This window comes from Neovison vison, chromosome 11, assembly GCF_020171115.1.
Source record: "Neovison vison isolate M4711 chromosome 11, ASM_NN_V1, whole genome shotgun sequence".
In the NCBI taxonomy this organism is placed as follows: Eukaryota; Metazoa; Chordata; class Mammalia; order Carnivora; family Mustelidae; genus Neogale; species Neogale vison.
In genome coordinates, this window is record NC_058101.1 from 113758702 (window position 1) to 113780621 (window position 21920).

Genomic DNA, 21920 nt, shown 5'->3' on the forward strand with positions numbered 1-21920 from the left:
CTAGGATCATGACCTAAGCCAAAGGCAGGGGCTTTAACCCACTGAGCCACCCAGGCCCCCCTCATTTCCACAACTTTTAAGTTAAAGGAAGAAAACTGAGGTCCAAAGTGAGTATAACTTTTTTCCAGTCCAGACATTTCTTTTCCAATATTTTTCATTATTCTTTTGGCACCTTCTTGCTCATTTAGTTAAAACTATACAGTTAACACCCAGTGTCAGGTTCAGATGATATGTGTCCCAGCAGGTGTCTCTGATCCACCTGCACAAACTGCTCCTCTACCCCTTTTCACTGTACGAGAGCACTGGGATAGTTAATTTATGTGTCAGCTTGACTAGGTCATGGGACTCCCAGAAACTGGTTAAACGTGATTGCTGGGTGTGCCCATGAGTGTGTTTCCAAAGACATTAGCACTTGAATTAGTAGACTGGGTAAGGCAGATTGCCTTCCCCAGGGTAGGTGGGCGTTATCTAACCCAGGGAGCAGGTGGAATAGAATAGAAAGGTAGAGGAAGTTTCTCTCCTTCTCTCTCTGCCTGACTGTTGAGCAGGGGCATCAGTCTGCTCCTTCTCTTAAACTGGGATTTATACCAGTAAAGCTCCTAGTTCTCAGGCCTTCAGAATCACACTAGAATTTAAATCATCAGCTTTCCTGCATATCCCACTTATAAACAGCCATTGGTGGGACATGACGGCCTCCATAATGGCACGAGCCAATTCCTTATACTAAATCTCATTTTTTATATAAACATACATCCACACATATACACACACAAATACATGAATGTAATATATGAATATATAAATTGTTCTTTTTCTACAGAAAAACTTGACCAGTATAAGCACCTATATCTAACCGTAACTGCTTTTTATTTCCTGCGTGTACCGTATTCTTACCTCCATGTTTTCGTCCAGGCTGTCTCCTTATCCCACTTACTCCTATATCTCTTTTACTTAATTAAATCCTACTTACTCTAAGATTAACCTTACTTCCTCTTGGAAGCCTCTGTGATCTGAACTAGACTCATCCCTCAGGCTATGATAAATTCCCTTTCTCTGCTTTCTCTTGGGATCTTGTACATTTCTCTGTAGATCAGCTGCTATATTGCACTTTACTGCCCCACACTCACTAGGCTAAACCATTTCTGTATCCTCTGTGCCCATCTCACTCAGGACCACTAAATAAATGTTTGTTGATTAAACGAATGAGTGAATGAGTAGATGAATTGGAATTGAATGTAGCTAATTAAAAGAAGAATTGGAGCAGGTCTGGCTTTCATCATGGATTAAATCACTATATAAAAAAGCAATTTTAAAATTACATGCTCTGTTAATGGCAGCTTAGTACTATCGTCTTTATATATAAGAAACACCACTTTATTGTTTTCACTTTGATTTACAGAGTCTATATCTATATCTATTTTTTCTGGGCATCTAGAAAATATCTTTTCAGCTTTCAGTTTGCTTTGTGTGTTGTAACACCTAACATTCTAACTCAAGCTAAAATGCTTATGACTGTTTAAGAAGGATATAGGTTTGGACTTCACCTTTACCCTTGAGAACATAGTTAATCAAGACTAATTTTTAACTCAAACATCTATGAAGATTATTAGAGACAAAAATACGTTTTAAAAAATGTTAATAAAAGGGTGCATGGGTAGCTCAGTTGGTTGGACCTCCAATCTTGGTTTCTATTCAGTTTATGATCTTGGGGTCATGGAATTGAACTCCAAGTCAGGTTCCAGGCTCAGCAGAGTCTGCTCTATCCCTCCCCCTTCTTTGCTCCTCCCACTGTTCCTGCTTTCTCTCCCTCTCTCTCTCTCTCTGTCAAATACATAAATAAATAAATAGAATGTTTAAGAAAATAATAAAAACAATCAATCCCAGGCATTAAAAATGCATTGCCAAGACTTCTGGGAATGATCTCTATGAGTGTGTGTGTGTGTGTGTATGGGTGTGTGTGTTAAGATTTTACTTATTAATTTAGGTGGGGAGAGGTACAGAGGGAGAGAGAGAATCCAAGCTGACTCCACACTGAGCATGGATCCCAAAACATGGCTTTATCCCTGGACCCTGAGATCATGACCTGAGGTGAAACCAAGAGTTAGACTCTTAACTGACTGAGCCACTGTGGGTTTTGTTGTTGTTGTTGTTTAGTGTCGCACGGACTCTCTTCTTGCACTATGTAATAACTGACATGGACTTAAAACCTTTGATTTTTGGGGAGCGGAAAATATGTCAATGGGATCTGAGCTCCCAGATGCCTGCTGTAGTGCTAAAGTAAACCATATCTTATTTGTTGAAATCATCTGGCAAAGGGCAAATGTAGCAAATGCACAGTTACTTCTAAGCTCAGTGGTATGACCGTCTAGGACTTCTGGCATTTTCAAAGATCCAAAGTTGTTTAGTATTTTGTTTTGATTTTCCCCAAGTTGTGTTCAGTCTGATTATTCATTTCTGTAATGGGGCCTAACCATGATTTTAAGGTCATATACTTAGTATATTACCAAGTTATTCACTGTAGCCCAAGTTAGGTCCTATCCTCTCTCTGCTCAAAACTGTCACCTACTTTGGCATCTTCACCCAATGCCACATGGTGCTATAGAGTTCAAAGAGGAAGGGGAATGGAACAACTGGAAAAGAGAATATGACCACTGTGGTTCATGGATTTGAGATGCATAAGACCAGGAATTACTGTATGTAAACCCATAACAGTTGAAAATTGTTTGCTACTCACAGCCTCTTTTCTTTTATGTAATTCGGTTCCTGCTAGCTTCATTCTCATGACCAATGAGATCATTACCAGAGCTGAAACCAAGAGTCGGATGCTTAACTGACTGAGTCACCCAGGTGCCCTCTGATGGGAGTAGTCTTGAATCAACAGGGTTTTAAGACACTGTCCTAAGCCCTGCCTATATCCTCGATCTGTTTTTTGTTGTTTTGAAACTTCCTTTACCCTTCTGTTGATGAGTAGAACTTGCTTTTCTTCTGCAGATACTACATTACTTTTGTTCTTCTCAAATGATAATTACTTTTCTCTTCTACAGCATTCATATCACTGGGGCTGGATCATGGTTAGGTATCCTTCTTGTCCTTTGAACCACTTCTAGAGCCTTGGCTTTGAAGCTCATGCTATCAGACTACACTTATTCCTACTGTAGGCATCTGCTGACTCTGTGTCACTCCGACATTGCTCAAAGATTTTACCACTTGGTACTCTGTCACTCTTTCAAATTCTAGTTCTGTGGTTATTCTTGGTGATTTGATTATTCACATAGACATCCTCTTCCAGTACTTGGCTTCTTCATCTCCAAAGATTATGTCTTTCCTCCTACCTTAGCCACCCACTCCCATGTTGTATCACTTCCAATACTAGCACTCTCTTCATCATTTCAATTTCAAATGTGTCATCTTGGAACCAATTTGTATTATTTCCAATCCTGTCCTTCTGGTTCATGGACTCCTATAGTTCTTTCGTCCCACCCAGACCAACAGTTCATTGTTCATGTCATCCTCTTTTTTTTTTTTTTTTTCTTCAAGATTTTATTTATTTGACAGAGAGATAGAGAGCACAAGTAGGCAGAGCAGCAGGTAGAAGGAGAAGGAGAAGCAGGCTCTCCACTGAGCAGAGAGCCTGATGTGGGCCTTGATCCCAGGACACTGGGTTCATGACCTGAGCTGCAGGCAGCAGCTTAAATGACTGAGCCACCCAGGCTTCCACATGTCATCCCCTTGGTATCCTCAATCTCCTCTCAGCTGAGATTCCCTCATTCATAATAACAATTTCTTTGGATATATTCTCAACTCCCTCACCTTATTGTTTTCTATCATGCTTATTTGATAAATACCAATTCTGGTGAAATCTCTTCTCTGTGAACTCCGTGTTTATGTTACAAAAAAGCCCATAATTATGCTGATTGGTTTTAGTTTATAGCCATGATGACTATTTCAAACAAGCCGTTAGTCTTTTCTAGGAATACCATTATATTTCACTCATCTACTGTTCCTCCCATTCTCCAGAACAACTATTCCTATCTTTTATCTCTTCAATTCTCCAGAATCTTTATCCTATTACTTATATATTTTGGTGATGGCCTTGGTTCCTATTTCTCTGAGTAAATATAATCAGTCAAAAATGATTTTCCATATACTTCCACTACCATATCTTCCAACTTATCTGCATGTATGTCCATATGTTCTACCTTCTCTCTTTTTGCTATGGATGGACTGTGCTCCTAAATCCAACCCCCCACTTGTGCATTAGATCTCAAGAACAAATCTCCAGCAGTTCTCTTGTCTCTCTCTTGCACCATGAATTTCCCCCTATTTACTGTATCATCTCATTAGTATAGAGACATTGTATATATCTTTTTTCATAAAAAAATTTTCCCAAACCTCACATCCCACTCTAGAACCCTCCCCACTATTACTCAGCATTTCCTTTCAGCAAAGCACCTTTACAAAGTGCCCAGTCTAACAAAACAAATGATCGAAGAAGAAAGAAAAACAACAACAAAAAGACTCCTAAATATCGAGAACAAATGGGTGGTTGCCAGAGGAAAGGTGGGTAGAGGACAGGTGAAATAGATAAAGGGAATTAAGAGTACACTTCTGATGAGCACTGAGTAATATATAAAGTTGTCAAATCATTATATTGTACACCTGAAACTAACAAAATACTGTATGTTAATTATACTTGAATAGAAAAAAATTAAAATAAAAAATAAAGTAAATAAAAAGTACTTAGCCTTGTAATTTCCACTGCCTCTCTTCTCATTCTTTTTCTTTCCAATCTAACTCTAATTTCTTCTCCTTTACCTCTGCCAAATCTGCTTTTGTCAAGGTCATCAGAGACTGCTGGTTGCCAAATAAATAATTAATTTTCTGTCTTCACCATACTTGATCCATGAGTATCATTTGACAGAGTTGACCATTTGAATTTCCTTGAAACACTTTTTCACTGGCTTCCAAACAAGCACTCTTGGCTTTATCCCTGTTTCCTTGGCTGATCCTTCCCTGACTCTGTTACACCTTTTTGACTCTTGCTTCTCTAAATACTACATTGTCCCAGGATTAGTCTTTACATAGCTTTCTTTTCAAGATAGATAAACACATGTTTAGTGATATCATTGAGTCTTACGACTTTAAAATCAGACTCTATGCTAGTATTCTCCAATATCCAGCTAGAACTTTCTCCTAAACACTCAACTCATATATAGAAAGCAGCTTTCTTGGCATCTTTCTTGGATAATTAATGAACATTTCATATTAACTATCGTGCCAAAGGCAAATTCTCATTTGGCTTCTCAAATCTGCTCTTCCCATAATTTTCTCAACCTTAATAAAAGCCAACTTCATTCTTCCAACTACTTAGGCCAGAGACATTGGGCTCATTTCTAACTCTTTTTTTTTTTTTCATATCCCACATTCAGTCTTCTACAAAATTTTGTCAGAGTGACTTTCAAAATATATTCAAATTCAATCACTGCTCACCACTTTCACCATAAGCACTCTGGTCCATCCATCATCATGTTTCACTTGAATTACAACAGTAGTCTCTCCTCACTCTTCTCCTTGTTTCTAGCCTTGACCTCTCCCTATTTTTCACACAACACCATAAGTGGAGCTTTAAAAAGTAAGTCACCTCATGTCACTCTCCTGCTCAAAACCTCAGAATTATTAAAAAGTCAGTGTCGTTTAAGTGACTCCAAGCTATTATATCAGTGATTCTCAACCTTTACTGTGAATCAGAATCTCCTGAGTGGATTTAAGATATTCAAATGCTTTCTATTTCCCAATTAAGATACAATGAGTAAATGAATTGAAAGGTACAAAATTCTAGTTATAAAATACATAAGTCATGGGGATGTAATGTACAGCATGGTGACATAGTGAATTATACTGTATTGCATATGTAGCAGTTGCTAAGAGAATAGGTCTTGAAAGTTCTCATCACAAAAAGAAAATTTATAACAATAGTGACTGATGTTAACTAGACTTATTGTGATTTTGCAATATGCACAAACATAGAATCATTATGTTGTATGCCTGAAACTAATATAATGCTATATGTCGATTATATCTCAATTTAAAAAAAAGATGCATTTGGAACTTTAGCAGGGCCCGTACTTGAACATCTTTAGGCCACCATTCTAACTCCCACTGCGATCTTATTTCCTACCTCCCCTGCATATCCTATCCACTCCCCATGAACCCTTCTCCAGCCACATTGTTCTTGACATTTCTCTATCATGCCAAGTTACCTTCTGCCTCAGGAATTTCGCAGTAATTTTCCTTCTGCCTGGAGCTCCTGTCCTCACTGTCTCTTCACCATCTTCATGGGTCATACCTGTCGTCTTTCAGGTCTCTACTCAAATGTCACTTTCTCAGGGATGCCTTCTGAGACCACTTTATATGTGATGGCAACAACCCTCTTCCTCCTCTGCTTTCTTTCATTCTTACCTTTTCAATTTTTTTTTTCTTCAGAGCATGTATTTATGGGCTTGTCTATTTTTTTTCTCTCTAGTACAAAATAATCTCCATTTGGGCAGGGACTTTCCTTGTTCTGTTTGATTCCTGATACCTAGAACAGTGCCTGGTAAATAGGTGCTCACTGAATATGTGTTGAATGAATAAATAAAACAATAGCTTCACTCCACCCAGTTTTTTCAGCCACAGATCAATAAAGAGGGTAGGCTTACCCCATCATTTCATAAGGTCTAGAATTTGTCTTTCTCCATCAGTCCTCAAAAATCCTCGATACTGGCCCATTTGACATGACCAATCTTTTGTCTTGGTTTTCGTTTCAATTCTCCAATTCTCCAGCTGGCATTAGAACTGGGGCCTGAGCCCAGTGGCTTTGCTCCACACCTGGACCTTGTCAGTTTCCCTTTCTCCATACTGCTCTGGGACTTGTGTGGCCTAATTAGCTTTGCAAATTGATGCTATCTTTCTGATTGAAAACTGCGGCTGCCAACACCATCCCTCACTTCCCTGTTGCCATAGTATCCATCGGATTTTTATATCCTCTTTGAGCTCTGTAGTCTGAAGTATTATGCGTAGGGATCCTCTGGCTAGGATTTTAATCCTACCAATCCTGATTTTCTTTTCTTCCTGAGTAGTCTTCATTGCTGGGGTTTTAGAATAATTTGTTCTTCACCATCTGAGTTTAATAGGCTATCAGAAAATAAATATTGCCCTCTAAATAACCAGAGACTTCTCTGTTTCAGTACTATGCACAGATCCTTCATTCCTAGTCAGATTTTTACCCATGATTTGCTAAAATATGAGTTTTAGCATGTTACTTTTCTGTTTAAACCCTTCTTAAGTGCTGTATCTTCCACAGAGTAAAAGCCCACTTAGAATGTTTTATACAGCTCTGTATTAGCATTTTCAGACTTTAGCATGCATATGAATCACCTGGGAATCTTCTTAGACCAAGATTTACATTGAGAAGGGTTTAGGTGGGGCCCAAGAGTCTGCATTTCTAACAAGCTCCAAAGATGCTGATGTTGCTAGTTCACAGGATTATGCTGTAGGTAACAAGGCCCTGTATGATATGCTTTCTCCCTACCACCTGGCCCTCTACTTCTCGGATTTTGTTATTCTTCTGATGTTACACCTTATTTCTGAGTTACACTAGCTTCCTTCACAGTCTTAGAACATCCAGGCATACTTCCACCTTAGGGCCTTTGCATCGGCTGACCCTCTGTCTGAAAACACGTCACCCAGATATACAACTCTTTCTCTCGAATCTGCTTCATGTCTTTTTTCCAATGTCATTTTCTTAAGCCTTCCCTGGCCATCTGATCTAATAAGGCAGATCATCTCCCTCTTGTCCCCCTTCTCCCTCTCCTATTTTTTCTCCTTAACACTTATCACTATTGAAATACAACATATTTAATTTTTTTTAATTGTCTGCTTCCTCCATTAGAATGTGAACTCTATGAAGTAATTTTGCTTTCATTCATGTTCACTCCGGTGACCAAAGTACTGACTGATACACAGCAGGTGCTCAATAAATGATTGTCGAATGAATGCACTAAATATTTCACTTATATTTTCATATACATTTTTTCTGCTTATGCAAAATGTCCTGGGAAAAGGAAGACAGAATCAGATTTGTTCTAGTTTAATTAGGCTAGTCTGATAAAGGTGAATGTCTCCCAAGAATAGCATATCAGAACTCATTTACTTAATCCTCATTTATACAGCTTTCTTTGGTATGAGCAGAATGATGTTAGAAGGGATAAAGCTCTACCTTCAAGTAAGAGAAACTTAATGAGACTAGTAGTACAATTAAGAACAAATATAACTGAGACATTAATGGTATCTATTTAAAGTTATAATTAGATTGCAAGGACTGTTTGCACAGTGATGCAGGTTTTCCTGGGAGGCAGTTACTATATATATGAACTCGTGTCAAAGACATTGTAGAAGAAGTTTCGTCTTTTGTGGAAAATTGACCTAGAAGACCTCTAAAGTCTTTTCTGCCTGAACAAATTAGAAACCAACGACAGAGAAGAGGAAGCTGCTGTGTGAGATGTGCAAGACTAGTTACTAAAGCAAGAATCTACAACCACATTTCGTGTACTACAGTTCTCAATCTTATAGACTCCCAGTGAGCTTTAGCAGGTGAGAAGGTTCTCGGTTTTTGGTTGGTTGGTTTTGTGCTTTAAGAGAAGCTGGCCAAGACCTTGCAAACTGAACCAAAATACATCTCATTATTATTACCTATTTTTTGATCAAATCAATTTTCAGCTGTCTCTGATTTTGGTTGAAAGAATACATACAACAAGCAAATTTCACTTTGATATTTTCCATTATGAATTCACAAGAACATTCTTCACTGCCCCTCTAGTGAATCAGAAAACTAAATAACTATGGTATAAATCTAGGTGACACGATTTGCAGTTTTTTAAAACTCATAAGCCCTCTTTATCAGTAGATTATAAGAGTAGAAATTCTTCTCTACTTCTTTTATTAATTAACCTTTTCAAATATGTTACAATTTTAACTTAACCTTAGAAGATACTATATAATAAAGCTTTGTCGTTACAAATTGCTCACCTTTACATTCTTTCAGGTAATCTTAAGGATCTTTTTATGAAGTTATTATTTAATCATATTATTTATTGATGCCTATATATATGTGTGTATATATATGTGTATATATATATATGTGTATAGATATGCATATATATATATATATATGACAAAAAACATGTGAAGTAGGAATTCTTATCAACATGATAAAAATCCTGGGGCCCACAGATTTTGAGTAACTAGTTACATTTAAACATTTGAGCTTAAAAAATGAACTGTATTCGAGCCCATGTTGAAAGGTCTTTTGCAGGCTTTTAATTCTCACACTGTGACAATCTTAGGGAGGAGGAGACTGAGTCTTAGAGAAGACAAGTGACTTGCCCAAAGTTGTACACATAAGAATTGGAAGAACCAGGAAACAGGGCTCTTTCTGTTCTTCATAATAGACTTTTTTTTTTTTTTTAATGTATGACATTTAATAACAGCATGAGAAACACTAGCCCAGGTCGAAAGATGATGGAATGCCTACATATTTAAAAAGAAAGAAATGGCAAAACCCACAAGAATTAACTAAATTTCTTCGCACACAATGCAAACTTATCAATAGCTTAGTTTAAAACACTTTTATTTCATAGAATCTCAAACTGAAATTTTCTTAGGGTAGGTATCTATAATTTCTTTTTACATATCCACAAATGCCAAATTAAATTCTATATGGTTAAAAGACATAAAGGTAAGAAAAAAAGAAACAGAAAACATAGGAAACCATAGGTACATGCTTTGAAAAGGAGAGGTTTTCTTAAACAATCCTGAAGACCTTGGAAGATATGTATGTATATCTTAATACATACAAGACTATTTAAAAATCAAATATCAAATGTCACTGCTATGTGACATTTGATATTCCATACCCTTGTGATTTATTTTTTATTTTGGAAATGCTAGAATATAGGAAGTATACCCAGTTTGTATTACTATAAACACTGTAAGGTATACGGGCTGTGTGCGTATGTGTGTGTGCATAAAAACACAAGAATGAAGCAAGACCTTATCTACATGTGTTGACGTGACTGGCTACCTCTGAAATTTATAAGAGTCTCTTAGGGTCTCACTATTTCAGCTCTGTATACACTTACCAATCCCTATTGAAAGGTAATAATGAATCACCACATTCCCTTATTTTAGTAATTTTTGTTTGTTTATTTGTTTGTTTGCCATTCAAATAGAATCCAGATTTTAATTAAGGGCAACAATGTCCTTCATGAGCTATCCCCTGCCTTCTAACCTCCTTCCATGTTCTCTCATTAGGCATGTTCCAGTTCGTGTTGATTTTCAGCTGGTTTCTTGAATGTAACTCCATGCTTCTGCTAAGGTTGTGCTTGGTTTGGAAGCCCTGTCACCCTCTCTTCTACATAAACAGCTCCTGATCAGACAGGTCATCACTAATATTTTATCTCCTCAGGGAACCATACTTGATCACTGTTCTGAAAGTAGATGTTCTCTTTAATTTCTGTAAAAGAACCCAAGGTTTTTTTCCATAGCACTTATCATGATTTAAATCATTTTATTTAAATCACATATTTTAGTTTTCTTTTCTCACCAGACTTTACATTTCACAGATCCAGTGATCATTTCTCTGTGGTGATCTATAGTTTCTCGATCAGTGCCTGGTATATAATTGGCACTTAGCAAATATTGTATGAAAAAATGAATAAATAAGTAATGAATGAGTGAATATGTATCTTTTAAAATATTTTTTGAGAATTTGTATGTCTGCATGGAGAAAAAACGTGAGTTTTCTCTGGGGTCCCTGGGTGGCTCAGTGCGTTAAACCTCCGCCTTTAGCTCAGGTCATGATCTCAGGGTCCTGGGATCAAGCCCCGCATTGGGCTCTCTGCTCAGCAGGGAGCCTGCTTCCCCCCCACCTCGGCCTGCCTCTCTGCCTACTTGTAATCTCTGTCTGTCAAATAAATAAAATCTTAAAAAAAAAAAAGCGAATTTTCTCTGGAATGATATGCTATAGAAAAAGGTTGTAAAGTATGGAGAGCTTTGGCTTCTAAAATAGAATAAAAATATAAATTGTGACTATATTTATCCCCAAGAAAATAAAATTCTTCTTAACAATTAACAATATGAAGGAAAGTAACTCTTCCCAAAATGACTTAGTATTCTTATTCTGAGGCTTAAATTCATTCACATCCCATGAGTACCTAATAAAGCCTAAAATGTTCACCCTCCCATCTCTTCCAGACAACATATAGGTCCACTCACTCACCCACTTTCACCCCCCCCCATCCTCCTAGTAATTGTTGAACTTCTAGAAGCCAGTGGACTTTAAGATCAATACTTGGGTCCTGGGAAACTGGGGTTAATGTAATAAGGGTGATGGAGTTAGAGGCCATTGCTAACATTTCAAGGAATTCACATCCTAATGCATCATTAGGACTTAAAGGAGGTTCATCTCAGCATCCTCAGTTTTCAAAATAATGATGCCAACTAGGCTGACTCTAGGGAACCATAACATCAGTAGCAGATGAAGGACATCATATGAAAAGGCACAGAATAATGCTAGAACCTGTGTCAGAATATTTTTTATAGCCATCAAAACATTCTCCAACATAGTATTAGTAAGTTTGCCTTCTGAACAAGAAGCTCAGACACAGGATCCAAATTACTCTGCTGTGGAAGGTTACAGAGAAAAAGTGTATACCATGTTTGTGGCTATAATTGACGTTCATGCATGCATTCATTCATTCATCCTACAATTATTTATTGAATGTCAACCATTGTGATTTTCACTGTGCTAACCACGGGGATAATTTTAAACAAAAATCATTCAGTTCTCTCGTGCAGATTGATGGGACTTGAGGAAGAAAGAATTACTTCTGTAGAGGTGTTTATAAACCACAGCTCAGAATAAAAACTAGCTTCATGTTTTACACAAAGGACTGCTTCATAAGCTTTTTTTTTCCCCCCTGATAAAATAACTTCTAAATGATGGTTATTTAAAATAAGCTAGAAATAAAGATTTACACTTTTGGAATAGAAATAGACATTTGTAGGAACCTTATTTGTTGACAACATTAACTTTTATCCACCACATAATCATAAGTAAAGGTAAAGTTTTCATCTAAAAGGAAATGCAGTATAGAAAATACCCCAAAGTCATTTGAAAGAATTGGATAACTCTAATGATATTTGGAATGGGATTCATAAAAACCTTTTCAGTCTTCATGTGCATAAGTCCCTGACCGTTCTGAACAAAATACTAGTTTATGTTTTCTAGTTTTGGAATTCTATTGGAGACAGATCCATTAGACACAGCACAGAAGGCTTTGAATTCCCTTTGCTTAAGCACTCTGCCAACTCAAAATCTTCTTTAAATCAATACGAGGTATAATTTAATTGCAGACTCTGTGTCAAAGTTAAAATTTTAGAAAAGAAATAAACCAAACTCCATGTAGCAATTCGAATATAGGAGACAAAATAGCAGACTAGACTATTATAGCAGAACAATGACCAGTACCTTTTGAATGCCTGCTTGGGATTCCAGAACGTTATTCTCTGATCCATTGCTTCTGTTGATCATCCGCCACATTTGGGAATACATGCTATCCCTTTCAAAAGGATTCATTCCCTTCATGCGGACATGTTCATATACTGCAGAGTCCAGTACTGTGCCATAAGGGATGTCCGTTTGCTTGGAGAGGTCCTGGAGAGATCTTCATGATTAGGAGAGAAGAGAGACACAAGTAAGAAATTGGAAATAAAGTTATAGGAAACAGAATAATATATGTAAATACAGATGTCAAATTGCTTTCCTATTTTGTGGTTTCTTAATATTAAAATGTAACATATAAAAAGAATTGCTGTTAGGGTTATGACACATGAATCATAAGTAGATTAAATCATTACTGAAAAAAAATGAAAATTTCTCATGGTTCTTGTGTGTGTGTGTGTGTGTGTATGTGTGTGTGTGTGTGAGCCTTCACTGTGAAAAAAACCAAAACTAAAACTAGATCTAGCAATTCCATCAAGGCAAAAACAAATTAAATTAGATTGCTGGATAACCATATAATCATTTAGTTAAAAAACAACTACATGTTATAAGCCTTAAGCCTATGTTCTTTTAGGTAGCAATGTTTAAATATTTTTTAAAATAATTACATTGTGCATGAACAACCCAATTTGAGGTGAAGTGTATATTTAAAAATCAGTATTTATGATAGTCACTATTTAACAAGTGGCTACCATATACATGCCAGCAACTGACATACATTAGTCTCACAGCAGTGTCCCATTTCTCAGAAGTATTTCACCCATTTTATCAATGAGAAAACTCAGATTGAGAGTATGAAAAAATGTGTGGCACAGTCAGTGAGGGATGAGATAAGACTCAAATGTAGGCTTCAAAAGCTATAGTATTTTTACTACAAGATACTGCCTCTTATTTGCTTTAAGTTTGTGTGTGTGCACATGCATGTGTGTGTCTGTGGGTGTGAAAGAGAGAGAAAGAGAGGAGAGAGAGAGAGACTTCTATTTGTATTCAAACAGAATAGAATTCATGTTTCCAGAAAGATGAATATATTTTCAGCTCCCTCTTACGCATGATAATGATCAGGATTTTCACATCCATCTTTGAGTTATATAAATGGTATCTACTTGTCCTAGGTTATTCATCTTAAATTGGTGGTCAATTTCCTTACATTTAAGTTTCTGAGCCGCTCTGTATTTCTAACTTGGAGAACCAATTACTGCTGCACTGAAACTCATTTGAGTTTGTGTAGCTGCTCAACGCTAATGACTGAGGTTTAAGAACAAATATGTGTCTTTGGCATACTGTACAAATTAGACACTGGCATATTCAAGTTCACCAACCTCTGCGAATGGCAGCAGATGCTTTGAAACACTATACCATATTTTGAACAAGAATATTCAGAGCCCTCCACAGCCATGGGTCATGAAACTCCTGTTATGTATACTTCTGACCTTTTGGTCTGTTTCTAGATGGAGTTTGCTAATGATTTCCTGGGGCCTTTGCAAACAACACTAGCATTGGGCAAGGGTATTGGGAATATTCTTGCAGGTCATCAGTTTCTATCATGTGCAAAACTGTATTGCAAACAATAAATTATGGGCTGTGTTTGCTAGAGGAGTATTCATGCCATTTTCTAATAGTAACTTTCAGCAAAATTTAATCTACATTTTATTGAGTTTTATGTTGTCGATGTGTATCATTTACTCTGTGGAAACTACCATGATGATTCCTTTTTGTTCTGTACTTCTGCTTAAAATGATGTGTTGAAAAATGACTATTTCCATGAGAGACTGTGGACTCTGAGAAACAAACTGAGGGTTTTGGAGGGAAGGGGGGCCGGGGGGTTGGCTGAGCCAACCGGTGGTGGGTATTTAGGAGGGCACGTATTGCATGGAGCACTGGGTGAGGTGCATAAACAATGAATTATGGATTTCTGAAAAAAAAATAAAATAAATTTAATTTTTTAAAAAATTACTATTTCCAAGGAAAAATTTGCTGGAATATTCTACAATTATTAAATTAATTCTACCATTTGTAAAAAGATAAAATGACAGTATGAAGAATAACAGGGCAAAAGCAGGAATAAAATCAAGCTACACATAGCTAGGGTACAACCTCATAGGAGAGTAAAAGGGCACTTTCTCCTGGGATATCTCACAATTATCTTGTTGACAGTATAGCAATAAAACTTTTGTTCCCAAAGATCATTTACTTCTCATCCACTGCTGTTTCCAGTGGTGGGATTGAAACTATTAAAAACATTAACATTTTAACATATTTCCCATTGTTTACTGAAGGACGATATAAAGTGGTAACATAGGAAAAAGAAATGAAACATTATCAATACAGGTTATAATAGCAGTAGCAAATAGCAATTTGTTCAATACCTATTAATACAAGGGCCTAGGCTAGGTAGTCGTATGGAGCTTGCACCTTCTAAAACCAGAAGGTCCCATGGCTGGACAAGGCCATGTTACATTTCATCAGAGATCCTCCCTGGATGGGATTGGCCACTAGCTGTTTAGAACATTTGGCAATCAATCTGTATTATAACTCTCAAAAACTTTCAATTTGGTGGTGGTGAGATCATAACCTAGCGGTAAAATTTTTGTATGCCCAGACCTCTAAATATATAATCTGTTTGCCCAAATAGTCATACCAGTAAAATACTGTTAAATAAATTAACACTTCCTCTTAGCTTTTCATGAAAAGAAAATTGAAATCAAATGTTAGGATCATTAATAGAATCATTTTCTGTGGCATAACATCACCTTCAATGTCAGCTTTACAACTTGAATATAGAATTGTCATACAAATAGTTTTGTTGGTGAAACTGATTTGTACATGGTAAAAATTTTAAAGGAATTTCTTAATATACGGCCTGTGTGAAATTCCTGATGTCAGAAAAAAAAGGCATTTTATGTTCAACATACCTCATATTTAGAATAGCAGAGCATTTGTAACTTAGAACAAAGACATGTTCCCTCCAGCTTCATTTCTGATATCAAGTTCAGCTTATAAATTTGCCTTGAGATATGCTTGCAATAAAAATTACAGCTTGCCTGATTCAGCATTGTTCCATTATAGTACACTGAGACAGTACCAAAAGTGACAAAAATAAAATGAAGCAAATTGAAGTGAGCACAAACAGCTTATTACAGAAAGTGAAGGTTGTTTTAGGAGCCCAACACAGAAAGACAGTGACCATTTTATGTGGTCATTCTGTTATTTTTCATAAGATTTTAGAGTAATATCAGCAGAAAAGGAATGGCCTATAGTATGAACCCTTAAAAGAAATCTAGTAAATTCTTCTACAAGTGGTATTCCTCAAAAAAATTGTATCTTAAATTCAACATCTGAGTATTACTTAGATATGCCAAATCATTGAAATCATTGTGGTTTTTTTTTTGTTTGTTTGTTTGGTTTGCCAAATCAGTTTTAAATGCAAAATAATTCTAAAATAATTAATAAGTACCTAATATATAAGTTAATTTACCATGGCAAATGTTGTCATTTCTTTTTTAACAATTGCTGATGCATACCCAGGTCACAGAGGAAATGGGAAAATCTAGAGCATTCTAGAAAGGAGTTAACTTGGAATATACTCATACTGATATATTCCATTTCTCCACTTAATCTCACACAACTCACATTTACTACATAAAACTCAGCAAACAATCACACTGCAGATCTATTATACCTGAATCCCCCTCTCCCAACCCCACATCCCCATTCACGCACACAGAGTTAAAAAAAAAAAGTGTCTATAGCAATAAGTGGTGAATAATAAAAGAAAGCAAATGCTTTGCTACTTTAAGCCTTATTCTCCCAACATCTTTTCAAAATTCTACTTTTATTTTTCCTGGTGTCCTATACTACTAGCAACCCACGGGTACTAAAAAATACTGAGAGATGATAGGTAAGTGGTATTTACTTATTTGCATGAACATTATATGTACTTAGAAATTGTAATTTAGGGTACTTCTATAAAGCCAGTTTCAGGAATTTGGGTGAATCTAGGCTGATTGCAAACTCTTTCCATGAGAAAAACAAACACTTAAAACCCTTCAAACATAGAAAATTAATTTTGATACATGTGATACTCTGATATTAGGTATTAGTGATAGCAGTACCTTTGACATTGGGTAAGTTAGATTTTAAAGTCAAGCAGATAGATTATTTGTGGGCTGTGTGATGTTAACCCCTGTTAACCTGAATTTCCTCAACTATAAATGGAGAGAATAAGAGTGTCTAAGGGTGAATACAAGAGGACATGTCACATCAGTATTCAACTAACTTATCCATTGTTTTATTTTTATTTTATTTTAGTTTTCTAAAAAGATTTACTTATTTTAGTGAAAGAGGGAGAGAGAGAGAGCATGAGTGGGTAGAGGAAGAGGGAGAGAATCCTCAAGCAGACTCCCTGCTTAGCCTGGAACCTGACTTGTTGCTTGATCTCATGACCCTGAGATCACGACCTGAGCAAAAACCAAGCATCAGATGCTTAACCAACTACACCCCTCTATTGACTTATATGGAGATTATTATTACAATGATCCATCTCTGAATAATGCCCTATTTAATAATTTCTAATGGATATTCGGTATGTGGCAGGGTGATCCCTTTATATTGTTGAAGAGGAGATTCATGAATGATATTGAATGGTCTTAACTTTGAATGTGTTGCTACTTACTTACATTTCTAAAACTGTCAACTAATTAAAAATCTAATGCCTTTTCCCTCTGTAGTGAACTTTCACTCATATTTTTACCTATTTTCCTTTCACAAGAGAATAGATTTTACCCATATAAACTTTAAAATAAGACATATAAGTCTTTTCCATCTTCATTTCCTTTCTTCTTTTGAAACATTTGAGTCTAGTTTTGTGTAATGCTCACCAACACACAGCTGTCAGCGTTAACTCTGGGGAATTGTAAGTCTAGTCCCATTTTTAACGGAATGGAACAAAGCAACTTAAGTTATCACATCGGAAGGGATTTTTCTTCAGGGTAAAAAGAAATGGAATGTGGTTGCTAGGATAGGTGTTAGCTCCTTCAGGCCAAGGGGCTAACAGTAAAAGGGAGACTAGCAAACAGGGATGTACTAAAAATGTCTTCCAACTCAGTTCAGGTTTCCTTTTTTTTTTCCTTTCTCCCACAGTTTCTTCCTCTGGATGCTGATTTCAACATCTACCAAAGGAAAAGATATTGTTATAGCTCTAAGAGCCCATCAGTAACTATGTTAAAATTCTGCCTGGTTCCCACTGCTATTCAGTGGTTGTGACCAAGAGCTTGGTGAGTTCAGAGGCAGGTTTTCCAGAAAAAAGAAAAAAAAAAAAGAAAGAAAAAGTATTCCAAAATTTAAAACCTAAAAAAACAACTAAAATTCCAAATAAAGTTCCACTAGACTGATATTGAGTGTTATTGAGACCTAAGAAGAAGAAATAAGTATTGAAAAATGGACTGCAGTGGTCGGGTAAGGCAGGCCTACCTCTGAGAGGTACAGCCAACGGCCAGGACTGGGCAACCTCTTAGGTTCTACAAAATTGGACTTTGAAGATGGAAAGATTGGAGTTTCAATCCTTGGACAAGTTATTTGATTTTTTCTAAATTGCAATCCACTTCTCTATTAAATTGGGAAAATAATAATTTTGTAATAAGTTATGTGGAGGTTTGATGTAGATATGGATATATGACACCTTAATACTTAACAATCTATAAGGGCTCTGTTACTGGTAGTTGCAATTATTAATTTTATTATTTATTACTATTATCACTATTACTATAATTATTATTATTACTGTTATGCTCTGTTATAATTTTTTAAATTACTATTTCCTTATTTTTCCCACCAATTAAATTCATTTCAGATTCCTCACCATGGCCTTTCTGTTTAAGTCCCCTACCCCAACTAATCTCTTACCAACTTCTGTGTATTTTACCTCCCGAATCTTACATTGCTAATACTCTCAGCGTTTCTATCTAGAGAATCTGTGTCCTCTCATTGCTAATACTCTCAGCGTTTCTATCTAGAGAATCTTCCTTTCTTGTTTTTAAATGGTTTTATTTATTTATTTATTTTAGAAAGACACAAAGAGAGAGTGCAAGCAGGAGAAGGGGCAGAGGCAGAAGGAGAGGGAGAGAGAATGCCAAGCAGGCTCCTTGCTAAGCCTGGAGTTGGATGAGGGGTTCAATCCCAGGACCTTGAAGTCATGATCTGAGAGGAAATCAAGAGTCAGACACTTAACTGACTGAGCCATCCAGGAGCCCCTGGAGAATTATTTCTAAACCTTTTCCCTATCTCTATTCTCTCCCATCTCTAATCCATCCCCCACAACACAGCTGAAATGTTCTTTCTGATATATAAATCTGATCCTATCCCAGTTTTATTTAAATACTTCCTATATACCCCATTGCCCCCCAAATCTTCCAACTCCATAGCATTCAATACCTGCAAAAATTTGGCTTAAAATTGTTTTCTGTTCTCAGAAACAAACTTGTGCCTCATTCATACTCCCATTATAGGACAAACAGACCATTTCATCTTTCCTTGCTTGGTAGGCATTTGCTGTGCACAAGATGTCTCCCTGTCTACCTGGTGAATTCTTTCCCTTCAAGTCAAGGTCAAACTCAGCTGCCTCTTTGTGCTCTTCTAACACTTAGAATATGTTCACATTTTAGCATTTTGTTATGAAATTTTACTTCTTTGTTTAACTCACTAGTATACATTCCACTGATATCCATAATTTTTCTTTAAGTTCATCTTTGAAACTCAGAACCTAGACCAGGAAAAGGGCAGTCAGTGAAGCTCACATATTTTGGCTATTCTTTTTTACTAGAAACATGCTTTTGTCTTGGAAAGCCAGCATTCCCATTAAGCTAGTATTGGATAAAAATGGGATTTTTATTATACATTACCAGCCATTCTGTAGATGACTAATCATGACCAGCAATATTTTGCACTTAAAAATAACAACTAATTTTTAAGGGCGATTTGGAAATTTCTCCTGTAATAAAATCAGCTGCAAAAGCTCTATCAGACCACCAGTGAATTACTTAACAAGACATTTTGCCATGTAGGTAAAATAAATAAATTCAGAGGCAGGAAAAATAAAAAGAAAACCCAAACAAATGGAACTGTAATAAAGTATTTGGAAAAGCTAAAGATACAGTCCATACTTCTGGGTCACATAGGATCTGGTACAGAGTAGAATGTGTGTTCCTGAAAGAGAGACTTACCTAAGCATTGTAGAAAAGGAGCTAATAAGTAGTGGTTCTTTTGATGAGTGATTTCGGACTAAAATTTCAGAAGCAAGCTGAAATGGTGACAAAAATTGCTCTACTAAGTCTGCTAACTGAAATGATTAAAAATGTAAAAGAACTCATGATTATAGGAGCTAAGGAAGATAAAAGAACTAGAACAGGGAGAGAATAGTAACCTTTGGTAATATTGAGTATTATTACCAAAAACTATATATATATATATTTTTTCTCTCCAGGGTTGAGTTTTTACACAAAGAGGAAGGAAAGTGTGTATGCTCTGTTTATAAAAGAATGGACTAACACCACAGAAAGGTTTCCCATTCTCCAATTTGCAGCCTAACTAAAGACCACTAGTCTTCTGAGAAACCACATTTCTGCATTTTATTAGCTCTTTCTCTTCAGTGATGTTTTCCAAACTTTTTCAGATACAGGTTTATACAGAAAGTCTGATTATATATAAAGGGACCAAGGGTCAAGGATGAAGCAACAAGACTCTAATTGTCAGAAGACAATTTGGATTGCTAATGGCTCAGTCCCTACTGAAGACTCAGCAAGAGCTACTTTAAGTGCATGAAGGGTGACACTACTTACTGAAAACAGGCTCAGGGAAGAGATTAACGTTCTTTAGCCCAATAATGTTAACTTCCTTCTTTTATAAAGATTAAGATCAAAGTCATATTTGTGGAGTAAATATGGTTTTCTCATTAAAGATTAGATTGTATAGCTTAAAAGTATAATTTGTGGGGCAGGGTAATTCACAAAGAACTCAGCCACAGCAATCTTTGGTGGAGTAGTATAGTGATTTTGTCGTTCTTCCTCTCAGAATGTCAGAGTTTCTTCCTTCTCAAGACAGCAGAAGCTGAGATTCTGAGGCCAACAATTCTGAGTCATACCAGAGAAGGCAGAGAGCTAGGGTTTTTTACTTGTGGACACAAAGAGAGTTTCCCAAGAGAAGCCCCGTGGATGGAGAGAGTGCTTCATAAAAGAGGCTGTTTGAGGACCAAGAACAGTGAGGATTTACAGAGGAGGGTCAGAGGATAAGGGTGGCTCCACGTGGGACACTCAAATAGGGCCTGAATGGTGCAGTCTTTTCCTGTTTCTCTGTTCTGTCTCCTCCATACTCTGTCCTACACACCTCACCTGCCCTCAAACCTGCCCTTATGGGCCTCAACAGAGTAAATTAGATAAAAGACAGCTTCAGGCCTTTGTGCTGTGAACTTCTTTAGAACATTTATTTAATCTTTACTTTTAAGAACGTATTTATTTATTTACTTAGGTGTTAAATTGTGTAAATTTTTTATATAATTTGGCTATTAACCCCTTATCAGATAGATCCTTTGCAAGTTTCTTCTTCCATTCTGTAGGTTGTCTTTGTTTTGTTGGCAGTTTCCTTTGCTGTGAGAAACATTTTTCTTTTGATATAGTCCCAACGGGTTAATTTTGCTTTTGTTTTCTGTGCCTGAGAAGACATCTAGAAAAGTGTTTCTATGGCTTATGTTTCAAGTGTGCTTGGTCTAGAAAAAGTGTAGTAGTACTCATGAAGAGGACACTTCTCCCTTCTGAATGCTGTCCCTACATGGTGGATCACTGGGCACCAAGATGACTCTCAAGGTCTTCCTGAGAGATTTAGAAATATTTCCTGACCTTCCCCCTTATAGAATCATTAGGGGCATCCCCATCTGCCATGCACTCTAGATAAGATGGTCACAGGCCATATTGAAAATTCATATATATATAGATGAGATGATAAAACTGGATATCACAAGCTACTTATCTTCTGCACTTGGAGAGACTTGTATTCCTGTAGCATGTTTAAAAGTTGATTTGGCTTGTGGATATGACAGGTCATCTTAGAGACCACAAAGGAGGATGGAAACACTCATCTTTTTTATTGCTGTTAGACATAATAAAACTGATTCTTAAATTCTTCAAAAATGACAATGCTATACAGATGTGAGAAAATATGGAAAATCTGGTTGACTTCTCTGACTTGTTGACCCACATTATAAGCTAGGAATTAATTTTGTCTCATCATGAATCCTAAATCCTGATATGTGAAAGACACTGTATTTTTCTAC

At 36.5% G+C, this 21920-nt stretch overlaps 1 protein-coding gene across 1 annotated transcript in view; it reads right to left on the bottom strand.

Moving 5' to 3' along the window:
- GRID2 (glutamate ionotropic receptor delta type subunit 2) overlaps positions 1-21920 on the bottom strand; it is a 1460772-nt gene that overhangs the window by 195772 nt on the left and 1243080 nt on the right. Inside the window, exon 13 of the mRNA XM_044224485.1 lies at positions 12569-12764. Within this exon, the coding sequence (XP_044080420.1) occupies positions 12569-12764 (196 nt within the window). The remainder of the gene's footprint in view (positions 1-12568; positions 12765-21920) is intronic.